The sequence below is a fragment of the Gadus chalcogrammus genome, chromosome 17 (genome assembly GCF_026213295.1).
Source record: "Gadus chalcogrammus isolate NIFS_2021 chromosome 17, NIFS_Gcha_1.0, whole genome shotgun sequence".
NCBI lineage: Eukaryota > Metazoa > Chordata > Actinopteri > Gadiformes > Gadidae > Gadus > Gadus chalcogrammus.
This window is the reverse complement of record NC_079428.1, coordinates 731,619-759,107: the sequence shown is the minus strand read 5'-3', so window position 1 is coordinate 759,107 and position 27,489 is coordinate 731,619. Positions and strand designations below refer to the sequence as shown.

The following is a 27,489-nucleotide window of genomic DNA, read 5'->3' as shown; positions in this document are numbered from 1 at the left end:
AACAAGCTGCCTGCAGGACATAGGTCCTATACAAAAAACAATCCAACCAAAACATTAGTATTCTGTTCGACGTAAAGTGGATTAATGACTTATTAATCAGTTGAAATGAAAGGGGGAATTTATTTGCTCCACCATCTAAGCTCCAACCGTATTAAAAGCAAACATGATGGACTATATTAATCCAAAACACTTCACTTTGGGCCAAACGCTTTGGAAGCAAGGACTAATAGTGGATGTATTTCCCCCTTTAATTCTCTCCAGGGCTAATTACACCAGCCGAGGACCCACACTCATCCCCAACGCACACCATGTATTTCATGTCGCCCATTATGACTTGGCCTACAGACCCCCCCCCCCCCCACCCCTACCCCACCCACCAGCACCACCTTACGCTGGGGCTCTCTTTAAAAGGCAGAGAATAGATAGGAATCCGCGACAATAGGCGTGCTGGACGTGGTTGACTGAGCATCTCCCCCGCTCACTATGAACCCCCAGAAACGCTCACACAATGCCCCTCTTTCACCCCCGGCCGGACCACGTGGGGGCTCGGATAAAAGGGAGAGAGAGGGAGAGAGGGGGGAGAACATATTTAAGTAGGTGTCTCACTTTATAGAGCCGGGCCACTCAAAGCTTGCGTGGAGGAAAGCAGGAGGACTCCTCGTTTTGAACTGTGAATGGACTGCCGTCCATTTAACCGTCTAAAAAACCATCCATGTAGAACGAACTCCGCTAAAATTAGAAGATTATTAGATTATTATTAATTATCAAATAATAATTCAATTAAATAATAATTAAATATTATTCTTGTATTTATTTGCGCCCCCCCCCCCCCCCCAGTTTCCGTATATTGCGAATTGGGTTTAATGCTTGGACGGTTCTGATTGGAACGTACGCCAATCAGCTAAGGACCAATCAGATCGTAGGATGATATCGGTTGGCGTTAAGCTAGTTATGCTAATTAGCTTCTAGCTCGTATGTTCGTTAATAACGTTGATTTACACGGTGAGGGAGGCGATAAACTACATTATTTACATCAGAGGTGGACAGGTCGTATAGTATAGTATCCACACAAACGGCGAATAATGATTTATATTATTGATAATTACATATATTATGCCCACGTGTCTTTAATATGTGTACACTAAAGCATATGTCTCCTAAACGAATAACAATTGAAGTCAATCCTTTCCATTGATTACCATGACAGTGATTTATGTTAGCTATTCTAATAACTTCAACAATTGAAGACAATCCTTTCCATTGATTACCATGACAGTGATTTATGTTTGCTATTCTAATAACTATATTGACTCCAGAGTTGTTAGTTATATAGTTAGATATATAGTCTTTAATATATTAGAATATCAGAAAATGAAAATATGCTGAATAATTTTTGCTAATGGACTTAATAAACTTTATGTTTTAGGTTGAGGGCCTAATGTTTAGCTTTGACCCCCAAACTAACGATGTATATCCCCCGTCCATGTACAGGCTCTGGGGTAGGAAGCTGATCTTTGAAGGCCTTCATCCCGTCACACGGACCATGGCCTTGTCTCTCTGCGACGACACTCTCCTCTGCAACTTCCCCAAGTGTCGGGCCAAGCTGTGCGGCTTCGCCTGGGTCACCGCCTGCTCGCACGCCTTCTGCGACCAGCACGGCTCTGGCGAGTTCAGCCGCTCCCCTGCCGTCTGTCCCGCCTGCTCCTCCACCCTGTCCGGGAAGCTGGACATCGTCCGCACCGAGCTGTCCCCCTCTGAGGACTACAAGGCCATCGTGCTGGCCGGGCTGCGGCCCGAGGTGGTCCTGGACATCAGCACCCGGGCGCTGGCCTTCTGGAGCTACCAGGTCCGGGCGGTTTGTTTGTTTGTTGTTGTTTACCCGCTTGTCGCGCCCTGTTTGTGTGCGTGGGGATGGAGCCCCCCAGCCGCCCTGTCCCGTACCTGTAGTCCACCTGTCTCTGTGTGCACATGTTGCTTTGAGTGAAGCGTGGGGTTAATGACTGCATGTTGGTGCTGCTGAGTGGGCCAGCGGACTCCAAACCCTAACCGAGTGGGACCGGGCATTTATTAAGGGCCTCTATAGTCCCAGATTGTCCCTCTAATCAATTGAAGCCTCACATTAACCGGTACACAAACACACACACAAACACACACAACACACTGTGTGTCCAATGGCAGTATTAACCTCACAAGGTAGGCTTTTTATTCTTTAGAAACCTCATCCTATTACTTGAACGTTGACTGGAGAGGAAACTGGTTCTGCGATGGTTTGATGCGTCAGCCTTTTTCCCTGGACAACAGCGGTACTTTACGGACGATTACACTTCAGCACAGAGGATTGATTCTCCGTTGTACCTGCTCTCAGATCCACCAGGAGCGCATGTACCAGGACTACACCCTGTCCCGGGCCGAGGTGCAGGTCAAGCAGCTGGAGAAGATGCTGAACCAGCAGAACCAGAGCCGGGAGCTGGACCTGGGGGCCATGCGGGGGGAGATATCGTCCCTGAAGAAGGTACCATCAGAGCTCCAGCTGAGCGGGCTCTACTGAAGCCAAGGGCTGGATGATGAGGTCCACATGTGTGCTGTGAAGCCGCCGGCTCCTAAACGTTGGGACCATATTGTGGGTGGGGGGTTGCACCACAAAGTGACAGCTCCCGTTTCGTTACAGAAGACCCACCTCTGATCGTTGTCATGTAATTCTTTAAAGCCAGAGGATTTTCCAGTTCCTCTTAAACGTTTAATGTCTAATATTAGCCGACTTTACCGTCCATGCCTGTTGGGGGGGCCTTTAAACTCGGTGCCCAACCCGCTCCCCTCCGTCAGACATTCGTCATTTCTATGACTTTAATTAGAGGCAGTCTACTTCAGCGCAGTACTTATTCCCCAGCGTCTTGTAGTGGTCTGGTAGCCTGGAGTCGCTGCCCAGAGTCCTACCATGGCCTTAACCGCACCGAACCATTACTAAAGGTAACCATTGGCGACCATAATACCTCATGTTTCAGCGCGGTTTATCCAAAGTTCCCCCGGTCAGCCGACGCCACCCCTCGCCCAGGCGCTCATATCGGTGTGTCGGTGAACTGCTCCCCCAGGTGATGGAGGAGTACAAGAGGAAGTACAGCGAGGTGGCGGAGCGGCTGATGGAGAGGAACCGGCAGTACCAGAAGCTGCAGGGCCTGTACGACTCTCTGCGCCTCCGCAACATGGTGGTGGTGGAGAGGGAGGAGCCGGCGAGACACCCCCACCACCTGCTCCACCAAGGTGAGGAGAGCCAGACTATGATCCACTAGGGGGTCCCAGTGTGAGGGGGGTCCCAGTGTGAGGGGGGTCCCAGAGTTAGGGTGATCCCAATGTTGGGGTTGTCCTAGTACATACAAATATCTGATAGCATGATGATAGCATATCAGATATCTAATGTTAACCAATAATGATTCATAAACCGTATGCTTAAAAATTCCACACATGATGTTTGGCTTTGTTACAAACAAACTAATTCATATTTCCAATTCATAATAAATACTGCTATGCTATGGCGATGAACTTGTGATGGTTCAGAGCCTCAGACAGCCTCCCCACAGACTCTGTTGGGTGTTCTCTGTTACGACCGCATGGCGCCATATTCAAAATGAATTTCAATAACTCGCCGTCGGGGGGTTTTGGACTTAGAAAACTCCCTGACACAGAACCACCACTCGTGAAGCCAAGTGTGATAGGTACTTACTTATCTACACAGACTCCCTGTTGTGGGGGACCTCTTGAGTACTACGTCCACCCTGGGGGGTAGTTCTCGGGAGGTCAGCCCACCAGGAAGTCATGGTTTGGTGAGGACGGGCATTTCAAGGCCAAGAATAAAGAGGTTTAAATGATCAACCTTCAGAACTGAGGAGAGGGGTCAAATAATCAAATGTTTCCTCTTATAACTCTGTAAGTAATGTAAGCCCTTATTATATGTTGTAGGTCCTTGCACTCAGAATAGTAAATAGCATTGTGTAGCGTCTTATCCTACCTTTCTGTGTTGTGCACGGGGAATGGGTTAACCTAGTGATAGTTAGTGCTTGGCACTTGGTTCTATGACCATCCTTACTGTACCCACAGAGATATGTTGTGGTTTCTCTTTCTTCTGACACTAATACTTATTGTGAGTGGGTGGCTTTGGGTAAAGTCTTCTGCTAATTGCCCTTAATGAAATGAAAATGATATATTAAATTAAATCCCAAAGAGAAATAAGACAAAAGAAAGACTTTTTCCATGAGGGGAACCCTAACCCTCCCCTGTGCCCCCCAGCGGGGCCGGCCGGGGGCTTCAGACCGCCCTGCTCCCCCAGGCCCAGCCCCCCGTTCCTGGCCATGGGCCCCCAGGGGGAGGGCAGCATCTTCACCGGCCTGGAGCTGGGCCGCCCCAGCGCCTTCTTCCACCTCAGGACGCCCTCCATGGAGAGGGGCCGTGCCTTCCCCCAGGACCACTGAGCCCCCCCCAGGACCACTGAGCCCCTCAGGACCACTGAGCCCCTCAGGACCACTGAGCCCCCCCCAGGACCACTGAGCCCCCCCCCAGGACCACTGAGCCCCTCCCCAGGACCACTGAGCCCCCCCCCAGGACCACTGAGCCCCCCCCCCAAGACCCCCCCCCCCCCCCCCCCCAAGACCACTGAGCCCCCCCAGGACCACTGAGCCCCCCCCCGGACCACTGAGCCCCCCCCCAGGACCACTGAGCCCCCCCTCAGGACCACTGAGCCCCCCCAGGACCACTGAGCCCCCCCCAGGACCACTGAGCCCCTCAGGACCACTGAGCCCCCCCAGGACAACTGAGCCCCCCCCAGGACCACTGAGCCCCTCCCCCAGGACCACTGAGCCCCCCCCAGGACCACTGAGCCCCCCCCAGGACCACTGAGCCCCCCCAAAGACCACTGAGCCCCCCCCCAGGACCACTGAGCCCCCCCCAGGACCACTGAGCCCCCCCCCCAGGACCACTGAGCCCCCCCCAAGGACCACTGAGCCCCTCCCCCAGGACCACTGAGCCCCCCCCAGGACCACTGAGCCCCCCCCCCCCCCCCCCCCCCAAAGACCACTGAGCCCCCCCCCAGGACCACTGAGCCCCCACTGAGCCCCCTCCCACCCCAGGACCACTGACCCCCCCCCCAGGACCACTGAGCCCCCCCCAGGACCCCTGAGCCCCCAGGCAGGTGGTCTGGTCCTTCAGTCGCCGGGTGGAGCTCCAGTGGACGCTGTGTATTAGTGTTTGAGATAAGTGACCTTTATTGTTATCTAATGTTCTGCTTTACCCTTCTAACAGGTAACGCACCTCAAAAGGTGTTCGTCACCCTGATGTGGATCCACCTGTTTATTTAAGCTAATGGTTATCGTTAGAGTATAGTTAGTTATACAGTATAGTTCTCTAGTTGCGTAGAGGATAATTCAATCAGGAAATGTGGGTTTTCACACTAAACTTCTACAAGTCAATTCAATAAAACATCGAGTGTCCAACCAAAGTGTGTCAGGTAGTCAGGTCGTCCATCTTAAACCAAGTTTATTTTACAACTCAAAAGGTTCAACACACATAATTTTAACATAACTCCACTCCCTGACAACAATGTAAAAAGGCAAGGGTATGAATAAATATATACAAAAGTGTTCCTCAATAACAGGTAACGGGTCACAACTCCTATGTACAAAACAAGGAAGAAAATATCAAAACCGCCGCGTGTGGGCGGGGCCTCTGGAACTCCATGCTACATATCTCAGGGGTTCAGATCACAGTATGTCGTTCAAACTCCCAAAAACCAAATCCCGACTCCTTGGTTGCCGTCGCCCGCGTGCCGCTCCGCTCCTCGCCGCGTTCCGCTCCTCGCCGCGATCCGCTCCTCGCCGCGGCGGCGTTCACTCGCTCTGCGGCTTGTAGCTGACCCGGGCTGCGATCTGGCTCTGGGCGTTCTGCCGCTTGCCGTTGACGATGAGCAGCAGGGGTGTGTCAACACGCACGCTCCTGAAGTCAAAGGACTGCGGGAGGCGGGGGGGGGCGGGGAGACACAGATCCTGTCAGCAGGGGACCCAGATCCTGCCTGTTGAGGTTTTTATTGATATGACACTTTCTAAATGCGGTTGGTTTCTAACCCATCGACTATTTGGAAGAATAAAATATATGAATTATTATTAATCGATGGACTTCAACCCAGAGGTTTAACAGTAGGGTTGAACATAGGTGTATCATGTGACACCGTGATATGATCTAGAGAAACACACTCGGTTGAATGGTCAGATGTGACGCAATAGGGCGACTAGTAAGCCCATACACTAGCAGAGCTGACAGCTCCAGTGCAGGACCACGGCCCGTCAGAGGATGAAGTGTGTCGGGCAAGAAGCAACGGCAGTGAACGTGTTCCACCAGAGAGGGGGATCTCGCCGCGGGTTCATTGTAGGAGCCCAAAACATTTTAATCTAGCCTGAACCCATGCGAGTGCATGCAGAACTTCTTATTGGTTGATAATGTTCCCAGGCCGGGCCCTGCCTTTAAATCCCTCTGACGGTCGTCCTGCCGAATGCCCTGTAAACGTCCCTGCGGTTCAGCCCCGATCAGCGGAGGACAGGTCTCGCCTCAGCACCTCATCAGCAGGGCGGGGGAACAGCCCTCCATAGCGCCAGCACAGAAGCCCATGCATGGTTTGTTGGTCCTGTAACCACGGTGACCCTACCTGGTCCTTGTGCGTGACGCTCTGCCGTTTGACCTGCGGCTCGGGGATGACCACGGTGTCTCCGATCAGGACGCCCCAGCTGTCGGCCGTGTTGTAGACCATCACCACGATGCACGTCTCCTCGCTGTCCACCATGCCGAACGTACTGGAGGCCAGGGAGAGAGACCAGAGAGAGACCAGTGTGAGGAAGAGATGGGGAGAGAGACCAGAGAGGGAGAGACCAGTGTGAGGGAGAGAGACCAGAGAGGGAGACCAGTGTGAGAAAGGAGATGGGGCGAGAGACCAGTGTGAGAAAAGAGATGGGGGGAGAGACCAGAGGGAGAGACCAGTGTGAGGAAGACATGGGGAGAGAGACCAGAGAGGGAGAGACCAGTGTGAGGAAGAGATGGGGAGAGACCAGTGTGAGGAAGAGATGGGGAGAGAGACCAGAGAGGGAGAGACCAGTGTGAGAAAGGAGATGGGGAGAGACCAAAGAGAGAGACCAGAGGGAGGGACCAGAGAGACACCAAATAGAGACACCAGAGGGAGAGCGAGATAGAGATGCTACATAACGTGTACACGATGGCAGCAGTGCATGTTATTCTTCTTGCAGTAGTATGGGTAAAGAGTAGTATCCTTTAAATCAAGTGAATCAACAATAAAAATGTGGGATTCACATTATTCAGACTTATCAGGATTCACAACAAACTGAATAACTTCGATTCAACAACCGCGGCACCTGACTCCCACTACCCACAAGGCCATGCGGTCGTCCGGCGCCAGGCTGAAGACCACCTTCCCCATGGCGGCCGCCCCCGCGTTGGGGCCGTGGGCGAGGGAGGCCAGCGTGCGGGGCTCCAGGCTCCCCACGCGGCCCGCGGGCGACCGGAACTGAGGGGAGGAGCAGGGCCCCAGGGAGGAGGTGCTGAGGCTGGCCAGCATGGTCCGCAGCCGCCGCGCCTTCACCTTCCCCTGCGGAGGTAAGAGCGGGGACGCATTCAAACACGGCGCTCTGCTGCCCCCTAGCGGCCGCGGGTGGCGGTGCAAGCCCTAGCGACGTTGCGCTGATACAGATTACTACTTATACGTTTCTTTTTCTTTTACCATTGCTCAGCTCAAGATAATGGAAATAATAACGAATTTAAGTAGAAAATATACAAACACAAAAAGTAGTTGGCTGATAATATAGCAAATGTTGATGGCGGAGAAATGCAATTCTTTAAGAGCACCGTTCAAACCTTTACGGCACCAGAGTGATTAGATGTTCATTGGCCTTTGACTGCTACAACAATAAAACATCTAGCCGACTAGATGTTTTCATTAATGGCCACACTAATGACACGGCCATTAAGATAAGATAAGATGAGATAAGATAAGCCTTTATGGTCTCCCTGAGGAGAAATTTGTCTCGGGCATTCGGGAGAACATTCGTGCTCACCTGGTGACCAGGTGTGTGGGCGGGGGGCGGGGTCAGTCTCACCTTGTTCTCCATGAGCTCCGTGACCTTCCCCAGGTACTCCAGCAGCTGGCGTTCCCGCTCCGGAGGCTCCGCCCAGCCGGGGTCCAGCGCCCCGGCCCGGCCGTACCCCCCCAGCGCCGAGCCGAACATCTCCTCGTACTGGAAGAGCGTAGCGCGGTTGAAGTGCAGCTCGGGGTAGGAGGAGGCCATGCGGTCCACCTTCTCCTGCAGCCCAGAGGTCAGAGGTCAAAGGTCAGGGGTCAGATTGTGTTCCTCACATGGCCACTGATTCATGGACCTTTTACATTTACATTTCGGGCATTTAACAGAAGCTTTTATCGAAAGCGTCTTACAATAAGTACATTTGTCAGAAGAAAGAGAAACAACAATATATCGCTGTCGGCACAGTAAGGGTGTTCGTAGAACCAAGTGCAAAGCGCAAACAACCACTAGGTTGAAGGTCCCATGGCATGCCACCAGGTGTGGTGTGATTAGCCGCTACAAGCCGTTCAATCTGCCCCTTATGACATCACAGGTGGGCGTGTCCACCTGTGATGTGTGACGGATAGATGAGCAACATTGGCTACCGTCCACTGGATAGGCTGGTAGACTGATCTATCCAGCGCACGTCTAGGTGGACACGCCCACCTGTGATATCAGAAGGGACAGATTTCCAATACGGCTTGTAGCGGCTAATCTGCCCACACCTTGTGGCATGCCATGGGACCTTTAACCCATTCCCTGTACGCCGCAGCCCGTGAGTATTTACAGACTGTGTAGTCACTCAGTGCTTGGTACTTACAGACTGTGTAGTCACTCAGTGCTTGGTACTTACAGACTGTGTAGTCACTCAGTGCTTGGTACTTACAGACTGTGTAGTCACTCAGTGCTTGGTACTTACAGACTGTGAGCAGTCACTCAGTGCTTGGTACTTACAGACTGTGTAGGCACTCAGTGTTTGGTACTTACAGACTGTGCGTAGGCACTCAGTGCTTGCTGGGACATCTGGGGGTTCTGTCCACAGGTGAAGAACAGCGACACATAGGCGTTCCCCAGGATGTCTGTTAAAGGACAGCAGGAATGAGGCGTCACTGAAGCTCACTGGAAGTTGTGCACGGGTTCTGCGAGGGGGAGGCTCTGCAGAGCCTGGGTGAGTGAATCAGCCGGCCCGGCCAGGGCTACTCACACCAGGAGGTCCCGTCTGAGACGTCCATCTGCACGGCCTGCCGCGCCATGTCCACGCTCTCCATCACCCGCTTGCCCTGCTCCTCGCCGGCCGACGAGGGCAGCTGCCTCAACACCATGGACAGGTTCCTCAGAGACACCTTGTTCTTACTCTACAGGGGGGGGGGGAGAGGAGAGGAGAGAGAAGAGAGAGAGAGAGAGAGAGAGAGAGAGCGCTAATTCGGGGGATGTGATATATATATCCCTACATTTTTACAATTTGGAAAACAATATTTTTTAAGATGCATCGTCTTTCTTCCTGTGTGAGCGTCATATGACCTGTGTGAGCGTCATGTGACCTGTGTGAGTGTCATGGGACCTGTGTGAGCGTCATATGACCTGTGTGAGCGTCATGTGACCTGTGTGAGTGTCATGTGACCCCACCTGCTGCAGCGCCCCAGTAAAGCAGTTCCTGGCGGCCACCAGGTCGGCCTTCTTCCAGTACTGCTCCCCCAGCGTGTTCCAGCCCTCCACCAGGCCCGGCTCCAGCTTCACGGCCCGGGACAGGCTCTCCTCGGCGGGGCCGCTGAACTCCGGGGCCACGTTCAGACACCGCCCCTTCTGCAGCAGGAACTCCGCCTTGTGCTTGAAGCGCTCTGGGGGGGAGATCCACACGAACCAGGTGGGTTGATAATATACATTTATATTACATTTGTGGCCCTTAATTTTGTGTATTTATGGCCGGGACAGCGAAGAAGAACAAGGAAAGTCGGAATCGAACTTGGTCTGGGACAGGTGACACGTGATATAACCTACCTGAAAATATCAGCATTATAATTGGTAAACAGACTGTATTTATACAGCGCTATTCTAACAAGTGGTCACTCAAAGCGCTTTACAATATTGCCCCACATTCATCCATTCATTCACACATTGACACACCGGCGGATTCAACCACGCAGGGCGACAGCCAGCTCATAAGGAGCAGTTAGGGTGAGATGTCACTTGACACGCTTGGAGGAGCCGGGGATCGATCTAGGAACCTTCCGGTTACCAGCCAACCCGCTCTGCCTCCTGAGCCACATGCCGCCCTTATTATCTGGTCTGAAACTGAGCCTAGATGATCCAAGTGGTTAATGGTGTGTTTGATGGTGTTGCGGAGGCTGCATTACCTTCCTTCTCCTCTAGCGTCTTGAGGGCCTGCCTCATCCTCTGAGCCACCTCGCCCTGCTTCTTCCCGGCCTCGCTCTCGCTGTGAGTCTCGAAATAACAATCTCGGAATTTATAAACCTCGTCCACAAGCTCCTGTGGGGGAGAAGTAACGTGTTGTTCAGAGAAAGAGAGGACACCAGCTTAAGAAAGGTGAACGAAGGGGTGGGGTCGGAGAGGATGGGTGGGGTCTCATTGAGACGGAAGACGTTAAGATGACTCTGATGGACACAAGCATACAAACCGGTCGAGGTGACACAAACAAATAAACGACAAATTGGGGTCAGGCCTCAAGTGAGTAAAACAATGACAACACGTCTGAAGGACGGACCGGTGTGATGCGGTTGTTATAGTAACGATGCAGCATCATACAACAAATCCGATGTTGCATTATCTAACATAAAAATGACCAGTCTGCACATGAACCACACATCTTATATTGGGTAAAAGAGGAGCATCACCTTCAGCGAGAGCAGCTCCTCCTGCTCCGGGGTGGGTTCCGCCATGTTTCTGCTCCTGGGAGAGGAGGAGGAGGAGAGGAGGAGGACTGGACCAGTTCACCTGCAGGAACAAAAGGAGACTAAAGCACTGAGCCGCGGGTCATGCGTTCATCTCCCGCACAGCGTGACGTCCTACAGAGGTTCATATGAACCCATCACCCTCCGACAGCTCTGTAAACACCGGAAGAGTGAGAGTTAGATGTCTGACGGCTGGATGGTGATCTGTCGTCCGATCGATGGGCTTAAGCGGAAGTCTGCATGTGTGTACCTCCGCTAAATAGTTCCGCTTGTCATTATGTTCCGCTTAACAAACCACTCCATCTGGCTTCATAATGTTCCTTCTTATCATGAAAAACCCAGTACGAAGGATTTACGTGGTATATAATATAATATAAATAACAATATCATCCATCCAGGTGCGTCCAAGGGGGAGAAACCAAAAAAGGATAATGTAGGAACCTTAGTTCTAGTTTCTGGTAGGCCTTGTTTGACGGTCGCACCGCACATCCATTCTTCCTCGGGCGGGTTGCGGCTTGTAAACCTACAGGCAACAACAATCCTCCGGGGTCGTCAGTATTGTTATTAAAGTCGACCTTAATGCCCGGTTGGTATGTCGGACACATGGAGCAACATCCAGGCGCACAAGAAGCAGCTGGATTCCCTGCGGGAGAGGGTGCAGAGGCGGCGGAAGGATCCGGGGCAGCTCGGCGCAGGAGGCGGTAAGGACAACCGGATAATTTAATTCAATTAACGTTATTAGTATAGCCCTTAATCACAGCTACAGTCTCAAAAGGCTTAACAGGTCGTGAGTTTATGACACCCCCCTGACCCACCCTAGCCTCCAAGAGGGCAAGAAACACACACACACACACACACACACACACACACACACACACACACACACACACACACACACACACACACACACACCTTGAGGAGGAACGCACTGAGCTCCCTTCCAGGGATGATATTCTGGAGTGCAATGGGGGCCGTTATTGGCATACATATGTAACCCATATGGAATAAGCGCTACCAAACCCTTGTATATTAGTTAAAGATGTAATTGCATTCATACATACAGGCAAAACATTTTAAATCGGTGATGGGTGCTGGCCGGTTAACCATAAGGAGAGTCCAGGCATCCAGTCGCAGTCACCGGAAGACGCTAGAACAGACAGAATACTGAATCAGAAGGGAGAAGTTCATGCTGGATATGTAAATAAACTACTGCTGTTTACTGATCAATAACAGCGCTTTTAATAATAAATCACTTCCTCGCTCTCATTATGGCACAGCGTTAATTAAATGTAACGTGTAATTCATGTGTCGTGTGTGTCAGAGGCCGGAGCGAGCGCTGAGGGGGCGGCGGCGCGCTGCGACAGCCCCGCGCCCGCCGCGCCCTGCCCCCCCGGGGGGGGGAGCCAGCGGCCGCCGGACCCCGAGCTGGAGAAGAGGCTCCTGGGATACCTGTCGGACCTCAGCCTGTCCCTGCCCACAGAGTCCCTGTCCATCACCGCCGACCTCAGCAGTGTAAGAGCGTGATTTAAACCTCATGTAGAGATCTGGGTTCGGCTTTGTTGTTCTGATGTTGTGTCCCAGTCCTCGTCCTCATGGTGTGTTGTTCTGGTGTTGTGTCCCAGTCCCCGTCCTCATGGTGTGTTGTGTTCTGATGTTGTGTCCCAGTCCTCGTCCTCATGGTGTGTTGTGTTCTGGTGTTGTGTCCCAGTCCCTGTCCTCATGGTGTGTTGTGTTCTGATGTTGTGTCCCAGTCCTCGTCCTCATTGTGTGTTGTGTTCTGATGTTGTGTCCCAGTCCCCGTCCTCATGGTGCGTTTGTTTTACACGTGGACAGGCCGACGCCCCGGTCACCCACAGCTGCATCCAGAGCCTGCTCCTCAAGTTCTCCGCCCAGGAGCTGATCGAGGTGCGCCAGCCCTCGCAGGCCTCCTCCTCCTCCACCTCCTCCACCTCCTCCACCCCCTCCTCCACGCTGGTCGTCTCGGTGGACCACACCAAGCTCTGGGCCATGACGGGGCCGGCGGGCGCCGCCCAGCGCGCCGGCGGCGTGAAGAGGAAGGCCGAGGACCCGGCGCACCACAAGCGCCCCCCCGGCTCCTCGCCGGCGCTCCCGGCCCCCCCCTCGCCGCCGCACACCTCCTCCATCTCCCTGGCCCCCGCCCCCTCCTCGCTGCAGATGGCGGGCGGGTCCTCGGGGGGCGCGGCGGATAAGAAGAGCCGGGCGGGGAAGGGGCCGTCGTCCCACCTGGACATGGAGATCGAGAGCCTGCTGAACCAGCAGTCCACCAAGGAGCAGCAGAGCAAGAAGGTGAGGTGGGGGGGGGGGGAGAGAGAGGAGGAGGAGGGGGGGGGGGAGGAGGAGGAGGAGGAGGAGGAGGGGGGGGGGAGGAGGGGGGGGGAGGAGGAGGATGTGAAAAGATGGGGGAGGGGGTGATGACGATAACGATGATAATGCAGCTCTGAACATACTGTTAATGTTTTCACCTCTACTGTCGATAGTGGTTTAACTTTATTATGTTTGTATTTAGAAAGATGCAAACTTAAACATCAAGGATCCGTTCAACACTATAACTTAGGGTCTTATTGTTTTGCACTCGTTGTTAGTTTTATGCTCATATGTGGAACAACAGCCAAAACAACGTGGGGTGAAGGAAACATGGAAAGCATTTTAAAGACTGTGTGTGTGTGTGTGTGTGTGTGTGTGTGTGTGTGTGTGTGTGTGTGTGTGTGTGTGTGTGTGTGTGTGTGTGTGTGTGTGTGTGTGTGTGTGTGTGTGTGTGTAGGTAAGCAGGGAGATCCTGGAGCTGCTGAACACCAGCACGGCGAAGGAGCAGTCCATCGTGGAGAAGTTCCGGTCCCGCGGCCGCGCCCAGGTCCAGGAGTTCTGCGACTTCGGGACCAAGGAGGAGTGCATGCGCTCCGGCTACGCCCCCCAGCCCTGCACCAAGCTGCACTTCCGGTCAGTGTCCCCCCCCCCCCACCACTGCCCCCCCTCTCAGTCTGTCTGTCCCTCGTCTGTCCGTCCGCCGATGAAGCTCACTATGCAGCGCTTGATTGATGTTGTGAATTCATCGCTGGTGTTTATGTGGTAAATATGTTTTTATTTTGTGTCAGATTGTGTAAAGATCCTTTTTCTGAGACCATCAGTGAGTGAAAGCAGCTCAGCCATCATGAAGATGTTCTAATTCAGACACATTTAGCAGAGGGACCCTTTTATACGCAGACCTCCGGGTTGAATTCAGTGTTCATTAAGGAGCAGTGCGGGGCTTCTTGCTCACCTCACAGAACACGGTACCTCCTGGTGGCTGGGAGGGGAACCCCTCAGCCTCTAGACTATCCTGACAGTATTCCAGACTCAGGAAGGACATTCTAACGATGGCGGTCGATCCTCTCCTCTTCTCTTCTCCTCGCCCCTTCCCCTCTATTCCCCCCCTCTTCCTTTCATCTCCTCCTCTTCTGTCCTCTCTTTTCCTCCCTTTCCTCCTCCCCTCTCCTCCCCTCTCCTCCTCTCCTCTCCTCTCCTCCCCTCCCCTCTCCTCCCCTTCTCCTCTCCTCTCCTCTCCTTCTCCCCTCTCCTCCCCTCTCCTCCTCTCCTCTCTTCTCCTCTCCTCCCCTCTACTCTCCTCCTCTCCTCTCCTCTCCTCTCCTCCTCTCCTCTCATCAGGCGTATCATCAACAAGCACACTGACGAGAGTCTGGGCGACTGCTCCTTCCTCAACACCTGCTTCCACATGGACACCTGCAAGTACGTCCACTACGAGATCGACAGCCCCCCCGAGGCGGAGGGCGGCCTGCTGGGGCCCCAGGGCGGGGCCGCAGAGCTGGGCCTGCACCCCGACGACGCCGACAGCAACGTGGGCAAGCTGTTCCCCTCGCAGGTGACCGCGGCGCGGTGGATGTCACCAACTGAAGGGCTGAATAACGGGCGGCATGGGGCTCAGGAGACAGAGCGGGTCGGCTGGTCACCGGAAGGTCGCTGGTTCGATCCCCGGCTCCTCCGTGCCGAGGTGTCCCTGAGCGAGACGCCTCGCCCTGACTGCTCCTGACAGGCTGGCTGTCGCCCTGCGTGGCTGACTCCGCCGTCGGTGTGTGAATGTGTGATGAATGAGTGAATGTGAGGCGATATTGTGAAGCGCTTTGAGTGGCCACTGGTTAGCTGGTTAAAAGCGCTGTATAAATGAAGTCCATTCACCATTTAATACGGGATCTTGTTCAGCCTGGGTGTGCAGGAAATGTGTCTGGGTGAATGAGATACTTCGTACCCCTCACCCAGACCTCGTACCCCCCACCCAGACCTCGTACCCCCCACCCAGACCTCGTACCCCCCACCCAGACCTCGTACCCCCCACTCAGTCAGGTGTCTCCCCCCGCTCCACAGTGGATCTGCTGTGACATCCGCTACCTGGACGTGTCCATCCTGGGTAAGTTTGCGGTGGTGATGGCAGACCCCCCCTGGGACATCCACATGGAGCTGCCCTACGGCACGCTGACCGACGACGAGATGAGGAAGCTGCACATCCCCCTGCTGCAGGACGACGGCTTCCTCTTCCTCTGGGTCACCGGCAGGTAGCCATGTTTGGAGTCCGAAGTGGAGGCTCCATCTTTGTAGTTTTATCTTGTTGTTCCATGTTTGTAGTTTTAGCTTGTTGCTCCATCTTTGTAGTTTTATCTTGTTGTTCCATGTTTGGAGATTTTCTGCAATTATTTTTCTCTCTTTCATATTTTTTGGTCTTCTAGTTTTATTTGTCCGATTAATAAGCATAGTGTCACAGGCACGAAGGAGTGAAATAGTTAGGTTTGGTACACTATATGTATGATAGGTGGTTTATAAGGGGCTGTTTAGGGAGGGTGCTTCAGTTGGTTTTAAAGAGCTTTTGTTTTCTTGATTGACAGGGCGATGGAGCTAGGCCGGGAGTGTCTCAGCCTCTGGGGGTAAGTCTCTGTGTGTCTGTCTGTCTGTCTGTCTGTCTGTCTGTCTGTCTGTCTGTCTGTCTGTCTGTCTGTCTGTCTGTCTGTCTGTCTGTCTGTCTGTCTGTCTGTCTGTCTGTCTGTCTGTCTGTCTGTCTGTCTGTCTGTCTGTCTGTCTGTCTGTCTGTCTGTCTGTCTGTCTGTCTGTCTGTCTGTCTGTCTGTCTGTCTGTCTGTCTGTCTGTCTGTCTGTCTGTCTGTCTGTCTGTCTGTCTGTCTGTCTCTGTCTGTCTGTCTGTCTGTCTGTCTGTCTGTCTGTCTGTCTGTCTGTCTGTCTGTCTGTCTGTCTGTCTGTCTGTCTGTCTGTCTGTCTGTCTGTCTGTCTGTCTGTCTGTCTGTCTGTCTGTCTGTCTCTGTCTGTCTGTCTGTCTGTCTGTCTGTCTGTCTGTCTCTGTCTGTCTGTCTGTCTGTCTGTCTGTCTGTCTGTCTGTCTGTCTGTCTCTGTCTGTCTGTCTGTCTGTGTGTCTGTGTGTGTCTGTGTCTGTGTCTGTGTCTCTCTGTGTCTCTCTCTGTGTCTGTCTCTGTCTCTCTGTCTCTGTCTCTGTCTCTGTCTCTGTCTCTGTCTCTGTCTCTGTCTCTCTCTCTGTCTCTGTCTCTGTCTCTCTCTCTGTCTCTCTCTGTCTCTCTCTCTGTCTCTCTCTGTCTCTCTCTGTCTCTCTCTGTCTCTCTCTCTGTCTCTCTCTGTCTCTCTCTCTCTCTGTCCCTGTGTCAGGACTATGTTACTAAGATGAGCTTAGACGACTTCCAGCTAAATAATGTTGATGTTGGGCGTTCGGTTGTATACTCCACTGCGTGGCTGTGTTTACTCTGTGTGTTTATTGCTGTCTTTGTTTGTTTGTCTCTTCAGCTACGACCGCGTGGATGAGATCATCTGGGTGAAGACCAATCAGCTTCAGAGGATCATCAGAACAGGAAGGACCGGCCATTGGCTGAACCACGGCAAGGAGCACTGTCTGGTACGCTCACTCACTCACACACCCTCGCACACAGACACTCACTCACTCACTCACTCACTCACTCACTCACTCACTCACTCACTCACTCACTCACTCACTCACTCACTCACTCACTCACTCACTCACTCACTCACTCACTCACTCACTCACTCACTCACTCACTCACTCACTCACTCACTCACTCACTCACTCACTCACTCACTCACTCACTCACTCACTACCATGCCCTCACACACTCTCACATACACACTCACACACACACTGGCCAGCAATGGAGTCAAGAGAGTACAAATGTAAACTTTAGTGTGTGTGTGTTCCAGGTGGGCGTTAAGGGGAGCCCCCAGGGCTTCAACCGAGGGCTGGACTGTGATGTCATCGTGGCCGAGGTACTCCTCACTGCTTGACTGTGTATCCATTTAGCTCTGGTCTCCGATCCGTGCTCTGATCTCTGATCTCCGCTCTGTGATCCTTGCTCTATTCTCTATTCTCTCTGATCTCCGGTCTCTGATCTCTGATCTCTGGTCTGTGATCTTTGCTCTGTTCTCTCTGATCTCCGGTCTCTGATCTCTGATCTCTGGTCTGTGATCTTTGCTCTGTTCTCTCTGATCTCCGGTCTCTGATCTCTGATCTCTGGTCTGTGATCTTTGCTCTGTTCTCTCTGATCTCCGGTCTCTGATCTCCGGTCTGTGATCGTTGCTCTGTTCTCTCTGATCTCCGGTCTCTGATCTCCGCTCTGTGATCGTTGCTCTGTTCTCTCTGATCTCCGGTCTCTGATCTCCGCTCTGTGATCGTTGCTCTGTTCTCTCTGATCTCCGGTCTCTGATCTCCGCTCTGTGATCGTTGCTCTGTTCTCTCTGCTCTCCGCTCTGTGCTCCACCCTCCCCCTGCCAGGTGCGCTCCACCAGCCACAAGCCAGACGAGATCTACGGGATGATCGAGAGGCTGTCCCCGGGGACCCGCAAGATCGAGCTGTTCGGCCGGCCCCACAACGTTCAGCCCAACTGGTACGTCGCCCTGCGGCGTCACTGGAGAGCAACCCTAGAACTATAGACGATTAGGACCACGACCCGTTTAATGGGGCTGTTGATTCACTACTAACGGGGTGGCTTCTGTTACGTAGTGCCCTGTGTGTACTCTGTTTCCATCTATTGATGATTAGTTCTGATGAGTTGATCATTTTTAAAACTTAATATTCTTGTTTGTTTTTCCTTCTTTCTTTCTTTCTTCCTCGCCCCCCATCCTTTTCTCCGTCTCCTAGGGTTACCCTCGGCAACCAGCTGGACGGTATCCACCTGCTGGACCCCGACGTGGTCGCCCGCTTCAAGAAGCGCTACCCCGACGGCGTCATCTCCAAGCCCAAGAACATGCTGTGATGTCCCGCCCCTGCACCTGTCAATCAACCGGAGGTAGTGTGCACTCGGTTGCCCGTGGCAACCATCGGACCATGACGCAAGCAGGCGTCCTTTTTCTTTTTTTTGTATTTTTTCATTTTGTCTCTTGATTCTTTTTGTTGTTTTTTTATACAATGACATCCTATTTTTTAAATAAATGGTAGTAGAAAGATGCTTGGGTTTGGTTTGTTTTGGGGAACATTAATTAATCGTATTTCTGTACATCGTTGACTTCTAGATGTTGTAATGGAGGGGGAAACATAACACATGTTGTTAGAATAGTTTCTTTATATGGAATTATGTTAGTTAGTGAAGAAACTCATCAAAGTACGTTGTTAGTTACAGAATTGTGCCGAAGCCAGTTCTTTTTTAAATGATAAAGAAAGCTTAAACTATAACTTTGTAACATGGCCGTGGAGTGTCTTCAGCCCCCCCCCCTCCTGGGGTCTGGTCTGGTGATGACCAGACCAGACCCACACAGGCCTCATCGTGTTGGGTACCAGCGAACATGAGGGCTAGTGCTGCTGCCCTGCACCAAGCAGAGGCCTCGTTAGTGTAACGAGCAGAGGCCTCGTTAGTGTAACGAGCAGAGGCCTCGTTACTCTGCTTTATCGGGGGGGGGGGGGGGGGGGTTCATGGTGTTAACAGTACGAGCTCATTTTGTTACACGGTGTTGCTGCTCTGGTCACCTGGTGAACACTTTCTTTATCCATAATCAAGTCTGTTTTGCATAACAACAAAGAAAAGAGGGGGCAAAATAATCAAGCACTTGAATGTAAAATAATCTGAAGAAGTAAGAAGTAAAGCACTTGGTGGGCGGGAACTCTGTAAACAAAGATCAGCTCCGTCTGGGCGCCGCAACGCATCGGCCCTCCGGCCCCGTCTGAAGGGTAGACCCCTCCGCCTCCCCTCAGCATCAAATGAGCCAGAGAAGGCCTTCTCTCTCTCTCTCTCTCTCTCTCGCTCTCGCTCTCGCTCTCTCTCTCTCTTCAGTACTCTCTGGTGTTAAATCGCTCGAGAATCCAGCGCAGTGCGAGGTCCAATGGCCAGAGAGCAGAGTCAAGACGCTTCTATCCATGATAGAGTTCATACTTTGGGGGGCGGGCATCCCCCCAAACAGAGTTAAAGCCCCCACACACACACGACACCGTCAGCCCGTGTGATTGGACGATGTTTCTGTCCGTCTCCACCGCGGTCGCCTCCCAGAATCAAAAGGAATCCTGAAGCTGCAGTTCCCGGCGCCGGTCAGTAGGTGGCGTCGACGGCGTTGACGTTGCTGTCCAGCTGGTGGCGGAAGGAGAGGCGGGCCTTGGTGGAGAAGTACACCTGGGGGCCGTGGGCGGAGCCGGGGGCGGAGCCCTGGCTGCCACAGGACGTGGTGGAGCAGAGGCGGGGCTTCATGTCCTCATCGGGTGCTGGGAGAGGAGGGGGGGGAGAGGAGGTGAGGGGGAGGAGGGGAGGGGGAGAGTTTTAAAAATAATTCATTCTCATTTCCCTTTTAACAATGAACAAGTGAGATGCATAACCTCACTCAGTTCAGAGTTCACCTCGACTCTGCTTAGCCCCGCCCCCCCCACCCACCTGTGATACACTTATTGTATCTTGTCTGTCATGGTACTTAATGCACACACTTATTGTATGTTGTACGTCCTGGCACTTAAAAATATGACTTTGCATGGTTTAGCATCTTATCCTAGCTATCTCTGTTGTGTACGGGGAATGGGTTAACCTAGTGATAGTTAGTGCTTGGCAGTAACATCCTTACTGTACCGACAGATATATTGTTGTTACTCTTTCTTCTGACAAATGGACTTATTGTAAGTCGCTTTGGATAAAAGTCTGCTAAATGTCCTGAATGTAAAGGTAAATGTTACTTTGAATATTCATCAAAAAAGTATTTTACTATTCTGTCCTAAACATAGTATAGATATTTTATATTTCGTGGACTTCCCTTGACCCTGGTTGTGACTTATTTGTGCGTCTGGCCCACAGTTTGGGATCCACTGTGGACTTTTTTATTAGTTAGTACTTTAATACTTTGATATCTTTACTATTAACACAATTAAAGGATGCGGTGAGGTCTGATGTCGAAATGGAAACTGCGCCCCTCCCCTTTCCCTGAGTCGGACCGTGGACTGTGATGAGATGATCGTTTCTGTGGGTGTAGTTACCCTCACCTGCCTCTGGGGGGCACTTGCGGCCCTTGCAGCGCTCTTTACAGCGGAGGTAGAACGGGAAGCACTGGAGCACTTTGACGCCCATGGCCGATGATCCAAGAGACCGCTTAAATCAGAGAGGGGGAACCTATTAATAGGGTTTCTCTTGACAAATGGTGATGAATTGTTCCATCTAGAAATTCCTCCGATAAGATTCGTTTTATTTTCCCACAGAGTATTTTGGTTGTTTTGGGTCTTTCCCTGTGAGTCTATAACAGAGCCTCAGAGTTAGCTCCCATGCAGGCCTTTGTAACAACTCTCCGGGGTCAGGGTGTCTTGCTGAAGGAAGCCCACCGGTGATGCTGTGGACATCGGCTTTGACCCTAGAACCTTCCAGCTGCAGACCCATATTCAACACCCCCCCCTGCTGATGTTTGTCTGTGCAGACAGACGGACGGACGGACCAGCTGTCTGCGGTCCAGCCTGTGTCTTATCCCTCTGTCCTCTACCTCCGTTATCCCCCTGACAGCTCCTCCCCAGACACTAATCTACTGCCCCTCCCCGGACGGGACGGCTGAGAGGGGAACCCTGGAGCCAATCGGAGGCCGGCTGCACGCGGGCGCTGAGGCGGCTAATCCTGGAACACGTCAATGGGGCATGTGGTCGGGGGGGGGGGGGGGGATAACACAGCACACACACACACACACACACACACACGGACACACACACACACGGACACACACACACACGGACACAGACTCACACAAATAACCACACACACATAAACACACACAGTTGAATAAACAGACACACTCACAATAACACGCAATCAAACGCAGTCACATGAACAGACACACAAACATAAACACACACGATCACACATGCACACACATAAACACACACAAACGCGTACAGTCACATGAACAGACACAAACAAACACATAAACAAGCACACATAAACACACTCGCATGAAGAAACACAATTAACCTATACTTATCCGAGCCATCTTTGTTGTGTACGGGGAATGGGTTAACCTTGTGAATGTAAGTGCTTTGCACTTTGTTCTATGACCATCTTTATACTGTACCAAGAGTGATATATACTCTTTCTTCTGACAAATTTACTTATTGTAAGTCGCTTTGGATAAATGCAACTGCAAAATGTGAATGACCACAGACACACACGAACACATGCACACAATACACATACACACACACAGATGAATGCATACACACATGTAGTCACACATTTACAGAAAACCAAATATACACACATACAAGCACAATCTGATGTACTCAAAACACACATATGCACACATACTCACAAACACCCACCAGTATACCAAAATACACACAGACACACACCCATAACCCAAATGTATACACTTGCACACACCTGATGCACAACACACGCAACTCTTACAAAAGATTAGTGTTGATACAAAGCTCGGGGCGTTTGGCATCGCAGTGGTGCTGAGAGTCGGCTCCGTTCCAACACTCTCCTGCCTCCTCTGGTCTTATTCTACATCTCCTCCTGCTCTCTGTAAGCTACTGCTTCTTTAGTAGCTTCAGGCACTACAGAAACCGGTACCGTCAAGCACACACACGCACACAAACACACACATGATCGCACACATACAAACCCATACTCACATTCACACACACACACACTTCTATGTTAACGCACAGACACACACAAACACACACACACACTTCTATATTAATGCACAGACACACATAGACACACACAAACACACACACTTCTGCATTAACGCACAGACACACACAAACACACACAATCTTATGTATTAACACACACACACACACACATACTTGCTTAACTCTGGTTAGAGAGCCTCACCTTTGTTTTTGAAAGTAAGCGGTGGACGTGTTTGATGATCTGATTGGTCCTGAGTCCTCTGATCTAATCGGTTCTCTCGTGTTTAGGAGTGTGGCAGTTGGTTAACTCAGCCGTCACTCAAACGGTTATTAATCACTCAGGCATTGTTGTCGGTCTGATAAGATCACCCTACGACCTATTATCCACAGCGGTGAATTTACCTTTCGTTACAAATGACGATGTTGGTGTAATCTAATTATCTTATTGGGTCACTTGGTTTGAGCTGAATCAGTTGAAAAATAAGGTTATTTTGGTATTTCCAGGTGTCCTTAAAGTTATATCTGAAGTAACAAGCCTTTTTTTCAACAGCTGTAAGAAAATGACAAGATCCAAATATATACAAATGTTTTAGAAAACAAGCCAAAATCACTTTATAGTCAAATGCATCTTCGTTATCGCTGCCTCCTATTCCAACTTGATTTGGCAAAACACTTTCTTCTTTCTAAGGTACACAGAATCCCAGGGTGGGCCTCGAAACAGGCTCAGAGCGGTCCACGAGGGCCTCGGAACAGGCTCACCCTGGTCCACCAGGGACAGAATGGGTTAACCCAACCAGCCTTCAGTGAGTTGTTAATGGGAGGAAAGTGTGAATGATGCCCTGGAATAGACCAGAGGCCTTCCTGTGGGCTGAGAGGTTGTGATAACCGTAATCTGGCCTTGACCGACACACACTTGACACACAATTGACCGACACACACACACACACACAGTGTGTGTGTGTGTGGGAGAGAGGCTCTGGCAGAAAACAACAAACACACATACATGCACACAAATGTACTACTAAGAATGCACAGAAACACAGAGTGGAACACTGCGTGCTCGACCAAGAGTGAGACAGACAGAGAGAGTGACAGAAAGAGAGAGAGAGACGGAAAAAGAGAGTGACAGAGAGAGAGAGAGTGAGACAATGAGTCACATCCAGCGCCCACTGAACGAATCAGCGTCGTACATCAACAATCAAGGACTGGGGTGAGCCCCTCTAACGGGAGGGGGGGGGGGGGGGTTTAGAGAGTGCAGAAGTGCAGTTACTGTTAGTGTCTCTCTCTCTCTCTCTCCCTCCCCCTCTCTCTCTCTCCTCTCTCTCTCCTCCCTCTCTCTCTCTCTCTCTCTCTCTCTCTCTCTCTCGTCTCTCTCTCTCTCTCTCTCTCTCTCCCCCTCCCCCTCTCCTCTCTCCTCTCTCTCTCTCTCTCTCTCTCTCTCTCTCTCTCTCTCTCTCTCTCTCTCTCTCTCTCTCTCTCTCTCTCAAGGCTTCTGAGCTGGGTTGTGTGTCTCTCTGTCTTGCTCTCTTGCGCAGTGCTTCTGCGCTTCGTGTGTGTCTGTGTGCGTGTGTGACAGCACGGCGGCACAGTGTGTGTGGTAATAGAGATGATGACCGACACACTGCCGGCATGTCTCATCCAGTTGTCAAACAGAGTTCTATGACACGTCTTTGAGGTCCGAAGTTGCACGTAGCTGGAGGCGTGTGTGTGTGTGTGTGTGTGTTTGTGTGTTGTTTAAAACATGGCAACGACAGCAATTGACAGGTTTCCATCTGTTCATTCGACCTACTACACATCTATACATTCCTTTCATCCAGTGAATTAAATACAATTAATTTAAATGATTGAATACTTCAGAATGTCAAGAAAAACAACGTTTTTCAACATGTTTTTCCTGCATTCTCAACATGCTTTAGAGACTTATGGGCGGGACACTTGGATAATGTGGTCATTGTGCGTATGGGAGACGACAGACTAATCCGGACTCATCTTTATAGATGCTCCCACTGACATGCACAGGCACGCACGCACACACATGCACACATAGCCTACGCTTTCTGAGAGCCATTTCGTTGCGTTTAATTACTGACATTAAGTTGAACATGAATTGTATAATAGGCTACTGCTTAATAAAACGAAGCGAAGTTGAGACCGAATCAAAGATCAGCCGCGCCCGCGAGTTCCTCGCGGAGCTGCGTAAACTCTCCTACCGACACACACACACCCAGCCTCCCCTCACCACACACACCCACCCACCCACCTTCCAACACACACACACACACACACACATGTGTACACGCACATCCACCCTCCACCACACCATACACCTCACCAACCCACCCTTCCTCCACCACACACACACACTCACACACACCCACCCACCTTCCAACACACACATGCGCGCACACGCACCCCCCCCCCCCCCCCACCAACCCCCCTCCCTCCCTCCAAACCCACTCTCCCTCTCCAACCCTCCACGTAAACAACCCTGTGGCCCGATGTTAAACACGAGCCTCCACAGGCAGGCTGTTGTTGATCCACAAATCAGACGCACGATAGCATCCCCTCTATTTAAAATAACGGTCCAACCCATTCCAGAAAGTTCTCTTAATCAGAACAAATCCCACATAAACCCCTGGGGGATATGTTGACCCGACGCGTATCATTTGACTGCGGGTCTGTCTGATGACGTTACATACCTGGGGCAGCCTGCAAGATGTGTCGCGGTTGAGATGAGTGGAATATGATCAGAGACGTGAAGCGTCTGAATCTTCCGTCCGCGCGTCTGCGCGTCTGTGTCCAAACGGGCGGTCAACGCGCGTCGCTTTCTGACGCGTAAACGTGTAGCTCCGTCAGGTCTTTATTCTCAGGTTCTAACGTGTGTCGGTTCCGTCGCCTCTGGTCCCGCGACGCAAAGTGGAAATGTTTTCTCAGAGTGAAGCGACTGTACTTTAAATAGCTGATCCCAGGAGCATGGGCACAGACACGCCTGCTTTCTCACCCCTCCTTCCGCGCTGACTTTTTTCTCTCTCTCTCTCTCTCTCTCTCTCTCTCTCTCTCTCTCTCTCTCTCTCTCTCTCTCTCTCTCTCTCTCTCATATCACTGGAATCCTCTCAAATAATTTACCCTAATCAACAGGATTCATTTATCTGTATCTACGTTTGGACAAACTGCCCAAACTATTTGTAGTCTTATGTCCTTTAGAGTTTCTGCAGAGCTTCACCCCAACAGTTAATGATTTCATGCTCAGAGGCTAGCATTAGTTTGTCTGACATGATATATATGTATTAATGTATTCCTCTATGGATCCATCTGTTAATAGAACTCCTAAAACATACTTTATTTGGTTAAGGGAGAAGACAGCCTCTGTTATCATGAGCGGACCTGAGCTAACCTGAGCTAACCTGAGCTAACCCTCCCTGCGTAACTCAAGTGGTTCAGACCCGAGGCCGCTGGAGCCTCCGCCTGCTGGAGGTGCTCAGAGCACATCTGGATCAACAGTCCCCAGCGGGGGCGCCGGGGGGGGGGGGATCGGGCTGGAACCGGATCCTTCAGGTTTTTTGTACGTGTGTCGCCAATGCAAGGGAGGGACCCTCACTCCTCCAAGCCTACTACATACCAGTTATATACAAGTAATACTGTTATATACCAGTTACATACCCGTTATTTAACGTTTTATACATAAATATATCAATATATCAATATCAATCTCCTGACCGCAGTGGGAGTGGCAGCTGTCGGTTCCCCGGGCAACGCACTTGATCAAGACGAGACCTGCTAGTGATGAGCTGGGAACATCACATGTTCCCCTGAAGGCTTCACACATGCCCATGGCGTCTGTGTGTGTGTGTGTGTGTGTGTGTGTGTGTGTGTGTGTGTGTGTGTGTGTGTGTGTGTGTGTGTGTGTGTGTGTGTGTGTGTGGGAGTGTGGGAGTGTGGGGGGGTGTGTGTGTGTGTGTGCGTGTTGATGTGTGTGTGTGCTTGTATAAACTATTCATTAAAGAGTGCGGATAAACTTTATTGACCCCAGAGGGGGAATCGGGGTCAGAGCTAAAGGTAAATGCTACTGTATAGATCTAAGCTATTTATTTCCTTATCATGGACATAGAGGCTCCTTTGTTAATACTCTAAATAGTCAACCTTTCATCAATGATGTGCGTCTGTGTTTGTAAATTATACAAATATTTCATAATTTGAATATGGAATTAGGAAGAACATGTGTGGTGTGTGTGTGTGTGTGTGTGTGTGTGTGTGTGTGTGTGTGTGTGTGTGTGTGTGTGTGTGTGTGTGTGTATGTGTGTGTGTGTGTGTGTGTGTGTGTGTGTGTGTGTGTGTGTGTGTGTGTGTGTGTGTGTGTGTGTGTGTGTGTGTGTGTGTGTGTGTGTGTGTGTGTGTGTGTGTGTGTGTGTGTGTGTGTGCGTGCGTGCGTGCGTGCGTGCGTGCGTGCGTGCGTGCGTGCTTGTTCTGTTGATCTGCTGCAGTATTCAGAAGCGTCAGAAACTCCTCACAGAAACTCTTAATCAGACTCTGATTTCAAGTGCCAAAGTAAACCGCCTTAAGTCTGTTGTGTTGAAGCGCACAACTTAAACATAACTTCAACACAGCTTAAACACAACTTCAACACATCTTTAACACAGCTTCAACACAACTTCAACAAAGCTTCAACACAACTTTAACACAGCTTCAACACAGCTTCAACACAGCTTTAACACAACTTCAAAACAGCTTCAACACAACTTCAACTTAGCTCAAATGTCTATTAAGATAAAGATGTCATTGGTCTGATTACATCTTGTTATTGAGTAGGCAGTTTGGCAGTTCATTGAATGAATGATGCATGCAACATATTAGAATAAAGTGTTTAAACAATGACTAGTTATAGTCTCAGTTGTACTCCTGGACCTGCCAGAAAAGGGATGATTATGGAATCCATGCCCATAATTATTCATATTGAATTAATTTACATAAACAATCGCTGGATCATTTGAGAATGAACTTCAGCATTCTCAATTAAAATCGTATCGTTTTTAATGGCCTTAGCAGGACTACACATAATCCTATTATAACCCAAACGTCAAAATAAACATCAGTAGGAAAAGTAATAATTATAATGCTACGATAGACCACTCGATTCAACACTAGGCTTTCATTGGACCCCGGGCCCTGTATTTAGGCCCGTCACTCTTCACTTGGGGCGGGGCTTCAGCGCAATATCAGAACCGACCTTGTCGCCGTGTTAACGAGCCGCTAAGTCAATATTAAAGAGTCTGGGACTTCACCTGCTGAGACCGTCTATAAAATGAGCAGAAGGCTTGGTTCACTGCTGAGAGAGAGAGAGAGAGAGAGA

General features: G+C 51.1%; 4 protein-coding genes across 4 annotated transcripts; 2 read left to right on the top strand and 2 right to left on the bottom strand.

Moving 5' to 3' along the window:
- The first annotated feature begins 911 nt into the window (after nucleotides 1-911).
- On the top strand, nucleotides 912-4,463 carry LOC130370380 (E3 ubiquitin-protein ligase CCNB1IP1). The gene is made up of 5 exons (XM_056576141.1): nucleotides 912-1,002; nucleotides 1,492-1,846; nucleotides 2,366-2,512; nucleotides 3,090-3,258; nucleotides 4,282-4,463. Exons 2-5 carry the CDS (start codon nucleotides 1,544-1,546, stop codon nucleotides 4,461-4,463), a joined length of 801 nt encoding a protein of 266 aa, XP_056432116.1. The 5' UTR covers nucleotides 912-1,002; nucleotides 1,492-1,543.
- A 944-nt stretch (nucleotides 4,464-5,407) lies between these two features.
- On the bottom strand, nucleotides 5,408-11,243 carry ttc5 (tetratricopeptide repeat domain 5). The gene is made up of 9 exons (XM_056575584.1): nucleotides 10,958-11,243; nucleotides 10,460-10,592; nucleotides 9,732-9,943; nucleotides 9,310-9,460; nucleotides 9,093-9,184; nucleotides 8,145-8,348; nucleotides 7,422-7,636; nucleotides 6,686-6,830; nucleotides 5,408-5,993 (listed from the first exon to the last, which is right to left on the bottom strand). The coding sequence occupies exons 1-9, from the start codon at nucleotides 11,000-11,002 to the stop codon at nucleotides 5,874-5,876; spliced, it is 1,317 nt and encodes a 438-aa protein (XP_056431559.1). The 5' UTR covers nucleotides 11,003-11,243; the 3' UTR covers nucleotides 5,408-5,873.
- A 234-nt stretch (nucleotides 11,244-11,477) lies between these two features.
- mettl3 (methyltransferase like 3) lies at nucleotides 11,478-18,745 on the top strand. The gene is made up of 11 exons (XM_056575579.1): nucleotides 11,478-11,715; nucleotides 12,336-12,526; nucleotides 12,848-13,321; nucleotides 13,797-13,972; nucleotides 14,678-14,891; nucleotides 15,392-15,579; nucleotides 15,907-15,945; nucleotides 16,828-16,936; nucleotides 17,257-17,322; nucleotides 17,828-17,940; nucleotides 18,195-18,745. Exons 1-11 carry the CDS (start codon nucleotides 11,607-11,609, stop codon nucleotides 18,307-18,309), a joined length of 1,794 nt encoding a protein of 597 aa, XP_056431554.1. The 5' UTR covers nucleotides 11,478-11,606; the 3' UTR covers nucleotides 18,310-18,745.
- On the bottom strand, nucleotides 18,278-25,116 carry LOC130369983 (uncharacterized protein C17orf114-like). Its single transcript, XM_056575615.1, has 3 exons — nucleotides 24,842-25,116; nucleotides 20,505-20,610; nucleotides 18,278-19,742 (listed from the first exon to the last, which is right to left on the bottom strand). The coding sequence occupies exons 2-3, from the start codon at nucleotides 20,587-20,589 to the stop codon at nucleotides 19,573-19,575; spliced, it is 255 nt and encodes an 84-aa protein (XP_056431590.1). The 5' UTR covers nucleotides 20,590-20,610; nucleotides 24,842-25,116; the 3' UTR covers nucleotides 18,278-19,572.
- Nucleotides 25,117-27,489: the final 2,373 nt, after the last annotated feature.

Excerpts from the sequence above, each read along its gene's own strand:
- LOC130370380 (XM_056576141.1), top strand. The coding sequence starts at position 1,544 with ATGGCCTTGTCTCTCTGCGACGACACTCTCCTCTGCAACTTCCCCAAG. Across the intron at positions 1,847-2,365 it reads TGGCCTTCTGGAGCTACCAG|ATCCACCAGGAGCGCATGTA; the intron begins GTCCGGGCGGTT and ends ACCTGCTCTCAG. Across the intron at positions 3,259-4,281 it reads CCACCACCTGCTCCACCAAG|CGGGGCCGGCCGGGGGCTTC; the intron begins GTGAGGAGAGCC and ends TGTGCCCCCCAG.
- ttc5 (XM_056575584.1), bottom strand. The coding sequence starts at position 11,002 with ATGGCGGAACCCACCCCGGAGCAGGAGGAGCTGCTCTCGCTGAAG. Across the intron at positions 7,637-8,144 it reads CGGAGCTCATGGAGAACAAG|GGGAAGGTGAAGGCGCGGCG; the intron begins GTGAGACTGACC and ends TTACCTCCGCAG. Across the intron at positions 5,994-6,685 it reads GCGTCACGCACAAGGACCAG|TCCTTTGACTTCAGGAGCGT; the intron begins GTAGGGTCACCG and ends CGCCTCCCGCAG.
- mettl3 (XM_056575579.1), top strand. The coding sequence starts at position 11,607 with ATGTCGGACACATGGAGCAACATCCAGGCGCACAAGAAGCAGCTGGAT. Across the intron at positions 14,892-15,391 it reads GCAAGCTGTTCCCCTCGCAG|TGGATCTGCTGTGACATCCG; the intron begins GTGACCGCGGCG and ends CCCGCTCCACAG. Across the intron at positions 16,937-17,256 it reads ACGGCAAGGAGCACTGTCTG|GTGGGCGTTAAGGGGAGCCC; the intron begins GTACGCTCACTC and ends TGTGTGTTCCAG.
- LOC130369983 (XM_056575615.1), bottom strand. The coding sequence starts at position 20,589 with ATGGGCGTCAAAGTGCTCCAGTGCTTCCCGTTCTACCTCCGCTGTAAA. Across the intron at positions 19,743-20,504 it reads CAAGTGCCCCCCAGAGGCAG|CACCCGATGAGGACATGAAG; the intron begins GTGAGGGTAACT and ends CTCCTCTCCCAG.